Source organism: Bison bison, unplaced genomic scaffold (genome assembly GCF_000754665.1).
Source record: "Bison bison bison isolate TAMUID 2011002044 unplaced genomic scaffold, Bison_UMD1.0 scf7180017864148, whole genome shotgun sequence".
Taxonomy (NCBI): Eukaryota; Metazoa; Chordata; class Mammalia; order Artiodactyla; family Bovidae; genus Bison; species Bison bison.
This window is the reverse complement of record NW_011494720.1, coordinates 3,944,868-3,958,386: the sequence shown is the minus strand read 5'-3', so window position 1 is coordinate 3,958,386 and position 13,519 is coordinate 3,944,868. Positions and strand designations below refer to the sequence as shown.

Below are 13,519 nucleotides of genomic sequence, written 5' to 3'. Positions count from 1 at the left end.
GCAGACGAAGGAGGGGAAGCCCGCAAGGTGCTGTCTCAGGTAGAGTCTAGTCTTGGGCTGTTACCCAGGTATAACCACACAACACAGGCTCTGGCAGCTGTACGCAGGGGTGTCTGCTGTCGGCTGAGAGCAATTCTACGGAGCCGGGGGTGACCGTGAGCTTTTAGCAATAGATACTCACAGCAGCTGGGTTCACTGGCTAACCAGAGGGGCTCTGGGTGAACATCACAGCTCTCCGGCACGAATAAGTAGACCAGACTCTCAGGCAGGGGGTGGGAGAGAAAGCTGGACCAGTGGGCTGGGCTGGACAGGTGGGTATAGAGTTCTAGGCTAAGGAGCACGGACCTCATCCCGCAGGTAATGTCAACAGGTTGACAGTTGGTTTTTACACTAATGTCTGGGTTGGTTTGCTAGGGCCGCCATAACCAAGTACCAGTGACCAGGTCACTGAAATGAAGTGTATTCCTTCAGAAGTCTGGGGGCTGGCGATCTGAGAGCAAGGTTGGCTTCTTGTGATGTCTCTTTCCTTGGCTTGCAGATGGCCATCTTCTCCTTGTGTCTTCATGTGGTCTTTGCTCTGTATGTTGTTATTCAGTCGCTAAGTCGTGCCTGACTCTTTGCAACCCCATGGACAGCAGCACTCCAGGCTTCCCTGTCCTTTACTATCTCCCAGAGTTGGCTCAAACTCATGTTCATTGAGTCGATGATGCCATCCAACCAGCTCATCCTCTGTTGCCCCCTTCTCCTCCTGCCCTCAGTCTTTCCCAGCGTCAGGATCATTTCCAATGAGTTGGCTGTTCACATTAAGTGGCCAGAGTATTGGAGCTTGCTCTGTATGTCTGTGTCCTAATCACTTCTTCTTACAGGGATACCAGTCAGACTGGATTAGGGCCCACTCATGTGACCTTATTTTAAATTAAGCGTATCTTTAAAGACTGCAAGTACAGTCACATTCTGAGCTACTGGGGGCTCCGGGGACACAGTTTAGCCCATGACACTATCTAAACTTGAAACAGCAGGTGGGAGGTGCTACATGTCTTTTGTTGTTTTTGATTTTTAGTTGCTAAGTCATGTCTGACTCTTGTGACCCCCATGGACTGTCGCTCACCAGGCTCCTCTGTCCATGGATTTCACAAGCAAGAATACTGGAGGGTGATGCAATTTCCTTCTCCAGGTTTCTTCCTGACCCAGGAATCGAACTTTCATCTCCTGCACTGGCAGGAGGCTCTTTACCACTGAGCCACCTGGCTTCTGGGTGAGGCTGGGACAGGGGCGATTCTGTGAAAGACTAACTCAAGAGATCCTTTGGAAGAAGTATCAAGAGGACTCACAAAACAGAGGAAGGGGGTCCAGAACTGAACTCCTTGCATTCAAATCCAATCTCTGACTCATCTTAGCTGTGAGACCTCAGACAAGTAGTTAGTATTTCTAAATCTCAATTCTAATTATTCATAGTAAGCTTTAGAAAAGTCTTTGGGTTAGGGGTAGGCAGGCAGGGAAAGCGAGAAGCAGATGTGAAATGTGGCAGTGACCTTGCGTGGTGATACCAGTGACAGAAATCACACAATCAGAAGAGAACCATCTAGGAAGCAGAGAACGCAGGTCTTCTGATCATCACTGAGTTTGAAATGACAGAGGAAAAATCAGGTGGATGTGTTCAGAAGGAAAGCGAACATTATTTCTAAGTATAGGCTAGAGTCAGTTCCTTGACCTCTGGAAATTCACTTAAAAAGGGACATGCTTCCTTTTTCCTTTGTCTACCTTCCTGCCAGGTTCCACTCACTGTGCAGTTTGGGGGAAGAGATGAAGGTGAGGAATGAAACATGTAGCTTCACTTCCAACCCAGCTAGAGAACAGCCATCAAAATGCAGATGCTGGGGACTTCTCTGGAGGTCCAGGGGTTGAGAATCTGCCTTCCAACGCAGGGGACCCGGGTTTGATCCCTGGTTGGGGAACTAAGATCCCACATGCCACAGGAAAACCAAGCCCTCAACTCAAGAGCCTGCTGCTACTGCTGCTAAGTTGCTTCAGTCGTGTCCAACTCTGTGCGACCCCATAGACGGCAGCCCACCAGGCTCCTCTGTCCCTGGGATTCTCCAGCCAAGAATACTGGAGTGGGTTGCCATTTCCTTCTCCAGTGTATGCATGCATGCTAAGTCGCTTCAGTCGTGTCCGACTCTGTGTGACCCCATAGATGGCAGCCCACCAGGCTCCTCTGTCCCTGGGATTCTCCAGGCAAGAATGCTGGACTGGGTCGCCATTTCCTTCTCCAATGCATGCATGCTAAGTTGCTTCAGTCATGACTGACTCTGTGCAACCTTATGGACAGCAGCCCACCAGGCTCCTCTGCCTACAGGATTCTCCAGGCAAAAATACAGGAGTGGGTTGCCATTGCCTTCTTCAGTTTAATTGCTAAGTCACGTCTAACTCTTTGGAACCCCATGGACCATAGCCCGCGGGGCCCCTCTGCCCATGGGATTTCCCAGGCAAGAATACCAACTCAAGAGCCTATGTGTCACAAACTACAGAACCCAAACACTCTGGAGCCTGTGTGTCCATGAGCACAACTAGAGAGAAGCCCGCACACTGCAGCAAAGACCCCTTGTGCCTCCGCTAAGACTTGATGCAGCCAAAAACAAAATTCAGAGGCCATTTTATAGCTTAGTATCCTGGCACTGAGTCCACGATTTTCTCAGAACAAGAACTCTGGTAGACCAGTACTCTGTACACTTTCTCAGCCCCCATCCTGGGTTTTGCCCTCTGTGTTGTTCTTCAGGGGTCTGTATGCCTGGGTGCCCACCTCTGCTGGGAGGGAGCATCTCTAGTTCTTGTCCTTATCATTAATGTTATTACTAGAAAGGTATTCATTGCTCTGTTTTTAGGCCACCACCCTGGTAAACGAAGGTTATTGATTTAGAAGTAACGATCAGTGTTGGAGTTTAGGGAAATACCTGCTCTATGGAAATGCCCATTTCCTTCTACTTCTGTTTGTGGAGAGCCTGGGTCCTGGGCCCCGTGTCTTCAGATGTTGTCTAAGATGGTCAGGCTGAGGTGTGGATCCATTCCTTGGTGCAGAGAGCTCACTGGCTCTCTGTATATGCTTGGGGAGTCTGTTTCCCTGAGCCTCAACGTCCTCCCCCAAATGGGGCCGTCGCTCTGTGAGCACTGCTACTCCCATCCTGCCAAGCCTCAGACTCCATTTCACACTCTCACTTCTGGGAGGGTCTCCAGCAATCATTACCTGGGCCAGACAGGGCTTCGGTGTCTCTCTCTGTCTCCCCAGGGCCTAGCGCAGTTCTCACATGGTGCTTCCCCCTGGCCTTCCCCACATATCTTCGTGCCTTGACTCAGATTTCCTTGCTGTTGTTCCTTTTGTTATTGTTTAGTTGCCAAGTCATGTCCGACTCTTTGCAACTTCATGGACTGTAGCCCGCCAGGCTCCTCTGTCCATGGATTTCCCAGGCAAAAATTTTGGAGTGGGTTGCCATGGCCTTCTCACTGTTCTTTTACCAACCAGAAAGGGCTGATCGTCACTGTTAGACTATAGGAGAGATACGATTGAAGGTCTCACAAGATTTAAAAAAAAAAATAGGTCCCCTGAGACCAATAACACGATTAAAATGAAGCCATGTGAATTTTAAATTTAAAAAATTAGCTCGTGAATACTCAAACAGCATAAGGTTGTGTACTTACTGTGTGATGAGCCTATGCTAAAGCCCGTTACATGTGTTACCTAATTCTCACAGCTGCCCTTTGTTGCTACCGTGTGTGCGTGTGTGTGTGTGCGTGTGTGTGTGCGTGTGCGTGTGTGTGTGTGCACACTCAGTCACTGAGTCGTGTCCGACTCTTTGTGGCCCTGTGGACTGTAGCCTGCCAGTCTCCTCTGTCCATGGGAGTTTTATGCTTGTTCCTGTTTATGCCCATTCTGTAGATAAGGCACAGAGAAGTTGCGTGATTTGCCTGGAGACACACAGCGAATCAGAGGTATAACCAGGATTGCACCCAGAGAGTCCGAGTTCCGAGGCCACACTCCTAGTCAGTGGCAGTGCTGTCAGTGATCAGTGTGAACTAACTCATTCTGTCCTCACCGCAGCCCTCCGTGAGAGGTGCTGTCAGTATGATTGCTTTTCAGAGGAGGAAGCCGAGGATTGGGAGTTTAGGTGCTTTGCTCAGAGCCAGAATTCTAACCTCCTGGTCACCTGACTCCCAGGCCTCGGATTCTCACAATGCATCTAGCCTTTCAAAACTCTTGGTAAATGGTTTATACATACCATGGGACATTAGTCATAGGAAACAATAAACTAATGCCATTGCAGCAACATGGACGGACCTCGAGAGTGTCGTACTAAGTGAAGTAAGTCAGACACATATCATATGATTTCACTTAATCTGGAGTCTAAAAATGATACAAATGCACTTATTTACAGAACATAAACTCACAGGCAGAAAATGAATTTATGGTCACCAAAGGGGGAAGGGCAGGAGGGATAAATTAGTAACTTGGGATTAAATACATACACACTAATATACATAAAATAACCAACAGGACCTACTGTGTAGCACAGGGAGCGATATTCAATATCTTGTAATAGCCTATAATGGAAAAGCATCTGAAAAGAAATATATTCAGTTACACATACATACATGCGGATAACTGAATCACTTTGCTGTACACCTGAAACTAAGACAACATTGTAAATCAACCATATTAAGAAACAAAGAGATTGTAAGTGTCTCAAAGAAGAATATATGTTGCATGTTGCTAGTAGCTGCAGACACGCAAATGACCCAGGACCCTGTTTACCCAGAGGCTGGGGTTGGTTTTGTGGAGAACGATCTCTGAGTTAACCTCCAAGCTTTTACGCTTGCTCCCTTTCAGACCTCACCTCCCACCACGACCACCCAGTCCCCGGACAGCACGATGGATGCCTCACTGAAGAAGGAGAAGCCAGCCATCCTGGATCTTTATATTCCTCCTCCACCAAGTGTTCCCTACTCGCCCCGGTAAGTCCGTGCCCATTTTCGTGGTGTGCTCGTCTCCTGGGCCTGGGGATGCTGCTGGTGGTGGGAAGACCACGAGCATCTCAAGAGGAGGCTGAGGCCCAAATCCGCTGTCAGAAAGCATCGACCTGAGTGTGGGGGTCAGGAATGGGTGAAGGGTTCAGAAAAGTACAGACTTCCAGTTACAGGCTGAGTCCTGGGAATGGACTGTTGGGGTCAACAGCATGGTGACTGTTAACAATACTGTGTTGTGTATCTTCAAAGTTGCAAAGGGACTAGATCTTAAAAGTTCTCATCAGGAGAAAGAAGGAATTAGTCACTGTGTGGGGTGATGGATGTTACCTAAGCTTATTGTGATCATTTTGCAATATATACATAAGTCATTATGTTGCACATCTGAAATGAATATGACATTATATGTCAATTATATCTCAGAAAAACTGGGGGACAGAAGTGTAATTCTTAAAAGGGAAGTGTAGGGATAGATCCAGTTTTATGGACCTTGAAGTCAGACAGTTTGATGGGGAGGAGGGAGGTCCTTAAAGCATGTGCTTTTGGGTCATGTCATTTTCATTCTTCACTGGGCAGTGGAATGGGCTGTTTGGGGGTTCCCTGAAGCTGAAGTTTCATTAACTACATGGTAAACTTATCTCTGGGGAGAAAGATAATAAATATTTCTGCAAGATCAAAGTTAGTTTTATCTTGTTGAGAGAGACACGTGTTCTTCATAGGAGTTAAAAAACGTGAAAACAGGTGTGAATGGCCTGTATTTGTGCATCCATATGTGTTTATGTGTATTTATCTATTATGAATTCTTAAAGATCATTGCTTTCTTAATGGCTATTTTAAATGTTTATGGTGAAGTGAGGATGGTCATGCCAGATGTTATATAGGGGGTGATTGAGGTATGAAATACAGGCTTATTTATACCATCTGACATATTTACATATGCTAGTAAAACTAGAGAATCTGGCTCATTTATTCAACATATATTTCCTGAGAGTTGGGCCTGATTTACCATCTTATGCAAAACAGATGTAGTTCTTGCCCCTAGAGAACTGCCAGTGTCTTAGTCAACTGTTCAAGAATAAATTGAGAAATACGTAATCATGCTGTAATATTTCATAAGATAGAAGTCTGGACTGAACCTGTAGTGATGTTTCACTTTATATTGGAGTTTTTCATTTGTTTTTGTTTTAAGCTGAACTCTTTGCATCCACTGTGTTTCTTTCCTGGGCACAAAAAAGAAGTAACATGATTATCCTCCTCCTTGAGTCTTGGTTTGCCCAGAACTTATTACAGCAGGTGGAGCAGTGACCTCAGTGATCAGGGCATTCCGGTTGGTAGATAAGACTCTTTCCCGTATTCACAGACAAGAGTTCCTGTGGTTGTTGGATCTTAAGTGCGTTTAAAACTATAAGGAGCTGTTTGTTGCTTTGATGACCAGCATGTGAACTGTTCTATCAGAAACTGTAGGGAGGATCACCCCAACACCTATAATCCTGAATATTCTTGCCTGCGTCTCAGCGAGGGGGTCACAAGAGCCATGGCAAGAAAAAGAGTATGCACATAGTAAGGGCAAGAGGGAACTGGGGCTCTTAATGTATTTGGAGAAGACATGTGGGGACACATACATATTGAAAGACACCATTAATAAAGCATATTTTATTAGGAATGAAACATGCAAATGGTCACAGAGGACAAGCGGTGAGTGTGGAAAGCGTTGCGAATGGGGAAGCTGTATTCCAGGTTTAAAAGTATAGAAGGAGACAGATTCATGGTGGCAGTCAGGGTGGGTACAAGTAGCAGACTCACTGGGAATACCAGTAGGCCAGGCTGATCTTTAGACTGTTTGGACTTAGTAGACTCTGTATTTATATAGTTGTTTTGCAATGATCCCCTAATGGAATTTACTAAATGCAAAAAAGTTAACCAGCTGGTAACTTGGACTCAACTAAAATTAATTTTATAAATCTTAGTATAAGCTGGCATTCAGAAAGAATTAAGTTGCAGGCAGTGGTCCAATTTTTGCTGATTTTCTGTACTTAGTTCAGAAAATAGACAGTTTCCATTGGTCACTATAAAGGCCCCTTTGTAGTTTTTGACATCATTTTCAAATCTAACAACTGCCATACTTCAAGTGTCTTCTTTGCTTGATCTTGGCAAAGATACTAATCTTGGCATGAGAAAAAAGGTTTGGTTATATCTTCACTTGTGGTGTCTGTAGTAAATAGGAGATCCAGTTCTACTATAGGATAGGTGTACAGGGAAACCAGAGCTAGCTTTTCAAAGGTATATTTGTATCCTTTAAACTATATATACGAAAAAGTCTCATTTCCCCTTATTTAGTAGGATCATGATATTTACTTTTATTTAATAGGATCTTTATGTATTTGAGAAGCAGCTGTGCTTGAAAAAGTATTGCTCTTTCCTCCAGAGGAAAAGGAGAATTTAAGTTGTCTTCTGTGTGCTGGCAATAGTATGCCTCATAATTCTTTTGTTTGAGAGGATCTTTGTAAGCAACTTAATTATTGCCTTCCATCCTGCAGGGAAGAGAATGGGGGTTCTGTTTACGGATTCAGTAAATGTAAACAGCCACAGCCTGGTCCTAAGGGTTCCGAGTCCCCCAATTCCTTCCTGGACCAGGAAAGCCGGAGACGGAGATTCACCATCGCGGATTCTGATCAGCTGCCTGGCTATTCCGTGGAAACCAACATTATGCCAGCAAAGATGAGAGAGAAAACGCCATCTTACGGTACGCTGCGGGGTGTTTGTCCTCTTCCCCTCCCCCTTCCTTATTTGGGACTGTTGGATGAATTTGGCAGACTTGCAGGGTAATCTGAGGAAAACATAAACCTCAATGAAATTCCAAGTATGAGACCTTTATTCATCTCTCCAAAGCCAAGGCTGGTTGAGTCATCACACCGCCTGGCATCCAGGCCCAGTGGGGTGAGATCATGTTACGGTTTTAACTTTCAGTGCCTGCATTTCAACTTGCAGTTGTTTTGCTCCGGGGACCCACAGACTCAAGTTCAGCACGCCTCTGTCCTCATGGCGTGCTGAGGAAACCCACCGCTTTAAAACACTTTTTCCCTACTTTAGGTTTTGCTTACGTTGCAGTGAGTGTGGTGTTGGGGTGCAGGACGGTCTAGTTCTAAATAAAGGGTTCTCTGAAGTCCAGAAACTCTCAACTTTTCCTTTTTCTTCCCCTTCCTCTGAAGGCAAGCCCCGGCCTCTGTCAATGCCTGCGGACGCGAGCTGGATGGGCATCGTGGACCCTTTTGCTAGACCTCGAGGTCATGGGAGGAAAAGTAAGTTTAAGCAAACGGAAAAGCACCAAACGTAAAGCCCAGGCCTTCATCTTGGGCCTCTTCCTAAGTGTGGTCTGTGACCACAGAAGTCATCTTCTCATCTACATCAGGGCTGCTGAAGGCCTCTAAGTTTCTACCTATGTCTTTGTTCAGCTGCCCAGTCATGTCTGACTCTGTGCAACCCCATGGATGGCAGCACACCAGGCTTCCCTGTCCTTCACGGTCTCCGGGAGTTTGCTCAAACTCAGGTCCATTGAATCAGTGAATCCTAGTTAGTGCTTGTAAATCTCCTAATTAGTTTTGTGTGCTTTACACCGGCTGTAGACATCGATGGTCCAATTTCTAAACAAGTAGAAATACCTTATTCATAAAACGATCCCATCCTCAATTTTTAGCTTTTCATTATTGGAGTCTGTCTTATTTTTGATGGACAGGCGTAGCTTTTTTTCTTCCCCGTCCTTATATTAGAGAATAATTACTATTGGAAAAGAAACTTGTGTTTAATTTACACTCTATTCCAAGTTACTGATGATGATGCTTCTCTTAAGGGAAATGTTGACCCAGATTACGTTTGATTGTCAAGACAGCCTAACATTGATTTTGCAGTGCTAGAACAAAGAGCTGTTGAAAAGATAGACAGCAGGTTGGCCTGAGATAGGAAAAGGAAGAAGAAATAAATTCTGGTGCCTCAACTGCCAAAGTGCTCAACCCCTGACATTTCCCTGGGACTTGGTAAAGTTTGTCACCTAAGTAGCTGAATTACCTGAATGATACTAAATTGGAAAAAGGAAGAAGATGCCATCTGAGGTCCAAGACACCCTTAGCTGACATGGAAAATCTGTGGAGCAGACAGCAGGGGGCAGGGCAGTCCTTTGTTTAGATCTGAGATGTCCACAGCCTTGTTGCCAGTCTTTTTTTTAGCCTTTGACGCCCCAGATGTAGTCTTTCAATATTTGAGATACGGGGTGTAGGGGTGGGGAGTGTGAGGTTGGGAAAATGGAAAGATACCTGACCTCTATCCCACCTTCCACATTTTCCTGGTGTTATCATTTTAGAAGGAAAGTTATCTGCATAAAATAATGGATACTTCAGGAAAACAAAACAAAACAGAACATGACCTTTTTTTGGAGAGACAACTCACATACCATAAAGCTCACCCTGTTAAAATGTACAATTCAGTGGGTTTCAGTATATTCATAGAGTTGTACTAATTCCAGAATATTCTGTCACTTCAACAAGAAAACCCTGTAAGCAGTCATTCCTCATTCCCACCTCCTTCAGCTCCTGGCAACCAAAAATCTACTTTCTATCTCTTGATTTACCTATTTAAGGCATTTCATATGAATAGACTCCTACGGGCACTTTTTAAAAGTAACTTTTTCCCCCTTTGATTACAAAAGCAAAACAAAAAATATAAGAAAACTTCCTGTAATCTGCTTCCCCAACCTAGAAATAATCACTCTGAGTGTTCTGTATATCTTCTAATTGTTTCTGTATTTACATATTATACACTTAGGAAAAATATGCAAAATGGAATAGATAGATGTTCAGAAATACTATGTAAGAGGAACACGTGCATTTTTTGTAATAGTTGTGTTAGTAATCTGTCTTATGGCAATCAGTTCAGTTCAGTTCAGTTGCTCAGTCGTGTCCTACTCTTTGCGACCCCATGAATCACAGCACGCCAGGCCTCCCTATCCATCACCAACTCCCGGAGTTCACCCAAACTCATGTGCATCGAGTCGGTGATGCCATCCAGCCATCTCATCCTCTGTCGTCCCCTTCTCCTCCTGCCCCCAATCCCTCCCAGCATCAGGGTCTTTTCCAGTGAGTCAAGTCTTTGCATGAGGTGGCCACAGTATTGGAGTTTCAGCCTCAGCATCAGTCCTTCCAATGAACACCCAGGACTGATCTCCTTTAGGATGGACTGGTTCGATTTCCTTGCAGTCCAAGGGACTTGCAAGAGTCTTCTCCAACACCACAGTTCAAAAGCATCAATTCTTTGGTGCTCAGCTTTCTTCACAGTCCAACTCTCACATCCATACATGACCACTGGAAAAACCATAGCCTTGACTAGACAGACCTTTGTTGGCAAAGTAATATCTCTGCTTTTGAATATGCTATCTAGGTTGGTCATAACTTTCCTTCCAAGGAGTAAGCTTTTAATTTCATGGCTGCAATCACCATCTGCAGTGATTTTGGAGCCCCCCAAAATAAAGTCTGACACTGTTTCCACTGTTTCCCCATCTATTTCCCATGAAGTGATGGGAACAGATGCCATGATCTTCGTTTTCTGAATGTTGAGCTTTAAGCCAACTTTTACACTCTACTCTTTCACTTTCATCAATGTAGGTGGTTTATTTGCAAAGTCCTGTGCAACTCGTCTATGACCCCATGGACTGTAGCTCACCAGTCTCCTCTATCCATGGGATTTCCCAGGCAAGAATACTGGAGTCGGTTACCAATTCCTTCTCTAGGGGATCTTCCTGACCCAGGGATTGAACTTGTGCCTCCTGCATTGCAGGCAGATTCTTTACCATTTGAACCACTTATTCAGTCTGCTATGGTTGGACATTTAGGTTATTTCTGTTTTTTTCCTCTCAATTGTAAATAATGCTTCAAGAAACACCTTGTACATAGATCTTCCTTTTTTTTTTTGGCTGAATCTCACAGCATGTGGGATTTTAGTTCCCTAACCAGGGATTGAACCTGTGACCCCTGCAGTGGAAGAGCAGAGTCTTAACCAGGGAAGTCCCAATCTTCATACATTTTTAGAAGTGGAACTTCTTGATTAAAAGAAGGCTGCATGCTGCCAGGGTGCCCTGTATTTTACGTTTACCTCCCCGGCCCTGCTCCCCAGCCCAGGGGGGCTGACTTTTAGGGTAGGATCATTCTTTCTTCTCCAAAAATGTCCCAAGCCTTGCAGAGCAGTAGAATCTTTGAACCCCACCCATTAAAGGTGGAGAGTGCCTGCCCTGCAGTCAGGGTGACAAGCAAAGGCACCCCACCTTCCTGAATGCCCCTGAGGGATGCTCCTGCGTAAGAACCGTGGTTCCAAGGGCCGGTGCTCCAGGGTGCAGGTATTGAACAAGCACAGGTGTGGAAGGAGTGATAGCATTACAAGATTTTCTTTGTTTTTTGATCTCAAGTGAAATTATGAAAATCCTATACTGATTAAAAAGGGCAGGCTCACTGATTCTTCTCTGCCCCCTTGTTACCTCTCAGATAGAAAGGCAGCCTGAAGTGTGAATGTCTTCCATTTCTGCTTTCTCAAAGCCCTGCGGGATGGGCCCAGCCGCCTGGGGGACCTGGTAGCCCATCCGTGCGTGGAAGGCAGGGTGCGGTGTCTGTTTCAGAAGCAGGGCAAGTCTGAGCAGCGGGTGTGCGGATGATGGGTATTTTAATGGACCGCTTGTGGGCTTTATCCGATAACAGGTGAGGATGCCCTCTGCCGGTATTTCAGTAACGAGCGTATCCCTCCCATCCTCGAAGAAAGCTCCTCGCCCACGTACCGCTTCTCAAGGCCCGGGACCGAGAGGCAGCTGGTCCGAGGCGCAGACTACATCCGAGGCAGCAGGTGCTACATCACTTCGGATCTCCACAGCAGCGCCACGATTCCGTTCCCGGAAGAAGGGACCAAAAAGAAAGCCGGCTCCTCGGCCGCCAAGTCCTCGTCTCCAGAACCATCCCTGCTGGTCAGCTGGTTGACTCGCCTGAAATTGTTGACTCACTGAGCCCCACGCTCCCTGGGGCCTCCTGGACTCCTGCTACCAAGTGCCTTGTTTCCTCGGTTGGCAATCTTGTTCTGATTTTCATTCACAGTATTATGTAGCGATCTTTTGCAATTTCGTGGGTTTCTTTTTTGGAAAGTTGTGTATTGCACTTCTTGGAATTTTGAAGTCATTGGATGGGAATAAATCCAGAGAATCTTAGATCAGATGCTGACTTGTGGCGGCCAAAGGAGAGAAATGGGGAGAGTCTGCCCCCCCGCCCCCACCTTTTTTTTTTTTTTGCTTCCTTAAGAGTCAGAACACAGAGACACATTCTGTAAAGCAGAGCCTTGGCCAGGAATGGTATGATCATTACAGAGAACAGGCCATTGTTCGTTTTGAGGGTCGAACTACAATTGGTGGCCGCTGTCACACAGATGTGTTGGATTTTGGTCCAACCTCTTCACCTGAAAAAGCCAGTGGAGAAAAGTTTTGTTTTGTACCACATGCAAACGTGTAGCAGCAGCCTTGACCTTGAAATAACACGTGGGCAGCATCTGATGTTCTTTCAGAGCAGAGGTATAAATGTAGGCCTGTTACACTTGTTTAACGCAGTTTGCATAACAATCAGTGTAGGTCAGTTAATACAGAAACACGTGAAAACATTTAGATAGGGCTTACTACACACAAAGTTTATGGTTATTTGTAAGGGGTGTCATTGTTGTCACCATACATTGATGGTGTATATTATTGTCTTTAAGGGAAAAGAAGCTATAATAGACTTGCTGACAGCCAAAGTCTCATTCAGAAAAATGAAGCAAGCATACTTAGGTTTATGAGAGAGACATCAGTTTGCATTTTAACCTGTTCAGTGACTATCTTCCAGAAAAGAATGGACAGTTCTTCAAAATTGTACATTTTGCTAATTAGAAACCTCATGGAAAAATCTCACGGTCACTCATTTTCAACTAGCATATGGTATTTTGGAAAAGTGTGTCTGTATTAACTCTTGTTTAAACTGAATGTATGATACTTTGTTAGAATGGAAAAGTACTATCTTGTTAATTTAAGTGTTTTAAATATAGTTGTATATTTTTCTTACCTTAGTCACATGTAATTGGTATATTTCTGTTTGGTGTCCTACAGGAAGCTAATGAAAAAGTGTTCAAGATGTTTTCAGGTTTACCAGTGACCACCATGGCTGTTGCCACCGTGGGCATTATTGTTAAAAAAGAAAAAAATAAACCCTCTGAAGCAATTTTAGAATTGTATGGATTAGAAATGGGGACATGGAGGGGGCATGTGTGGAGTTTACATTTGGGGACTTTTCTGAGCTGTACCCCTGGACAAAGCTGGTATTTGTCTTGAATTGTCTACTTTGCTGAACTGCCTGAAATCAGAGATTTCTTGGAGTTAGCAAACATCTTCCTTTAGATGCGATTGAGGGAGTTGGTGAGCTTCAGGGAACTGGCAACCACTTGTGTATTTGTGTGAATG

The 13,519-nt window shown here is 45.0% G+C and overlaps 1 protein-coding gene across 1 annotated transcript in view; it reads left to right on the top strand.

Annotated features, from left to right (window-relative positions):
- The window catches only part of CNKSR3 (CNKSR family member 3), a 108,570-nt gene extending 95,282 nt beyond the window's left edge, over positions 1-13,288 (top strand). Inside the window, exons 10-13 of the mRNA XM_010840848.1 lie at positions 4,880-5,004; positions 7,551-7,756; positions 8,223-8,312; positions 11,748-13,288. Of these exons, the coding sequence (XP_010839150.1) occupies positions 4,880-5,004; positions 7,551-7,756; positions 8,223-8,312; positions 11,748-12,046 (720 nt within the window). The 3' untranslated portion in view covers positions 12,047-13,288. The remainder of the gene's footprint in view (positions 1-4,879; positions 5,005-7,550; positions 7,757-8,222; positions 8,313-11,747) is intronic.
- Positions 13,289-13,519: the final 231 nt, after the last annotated feature.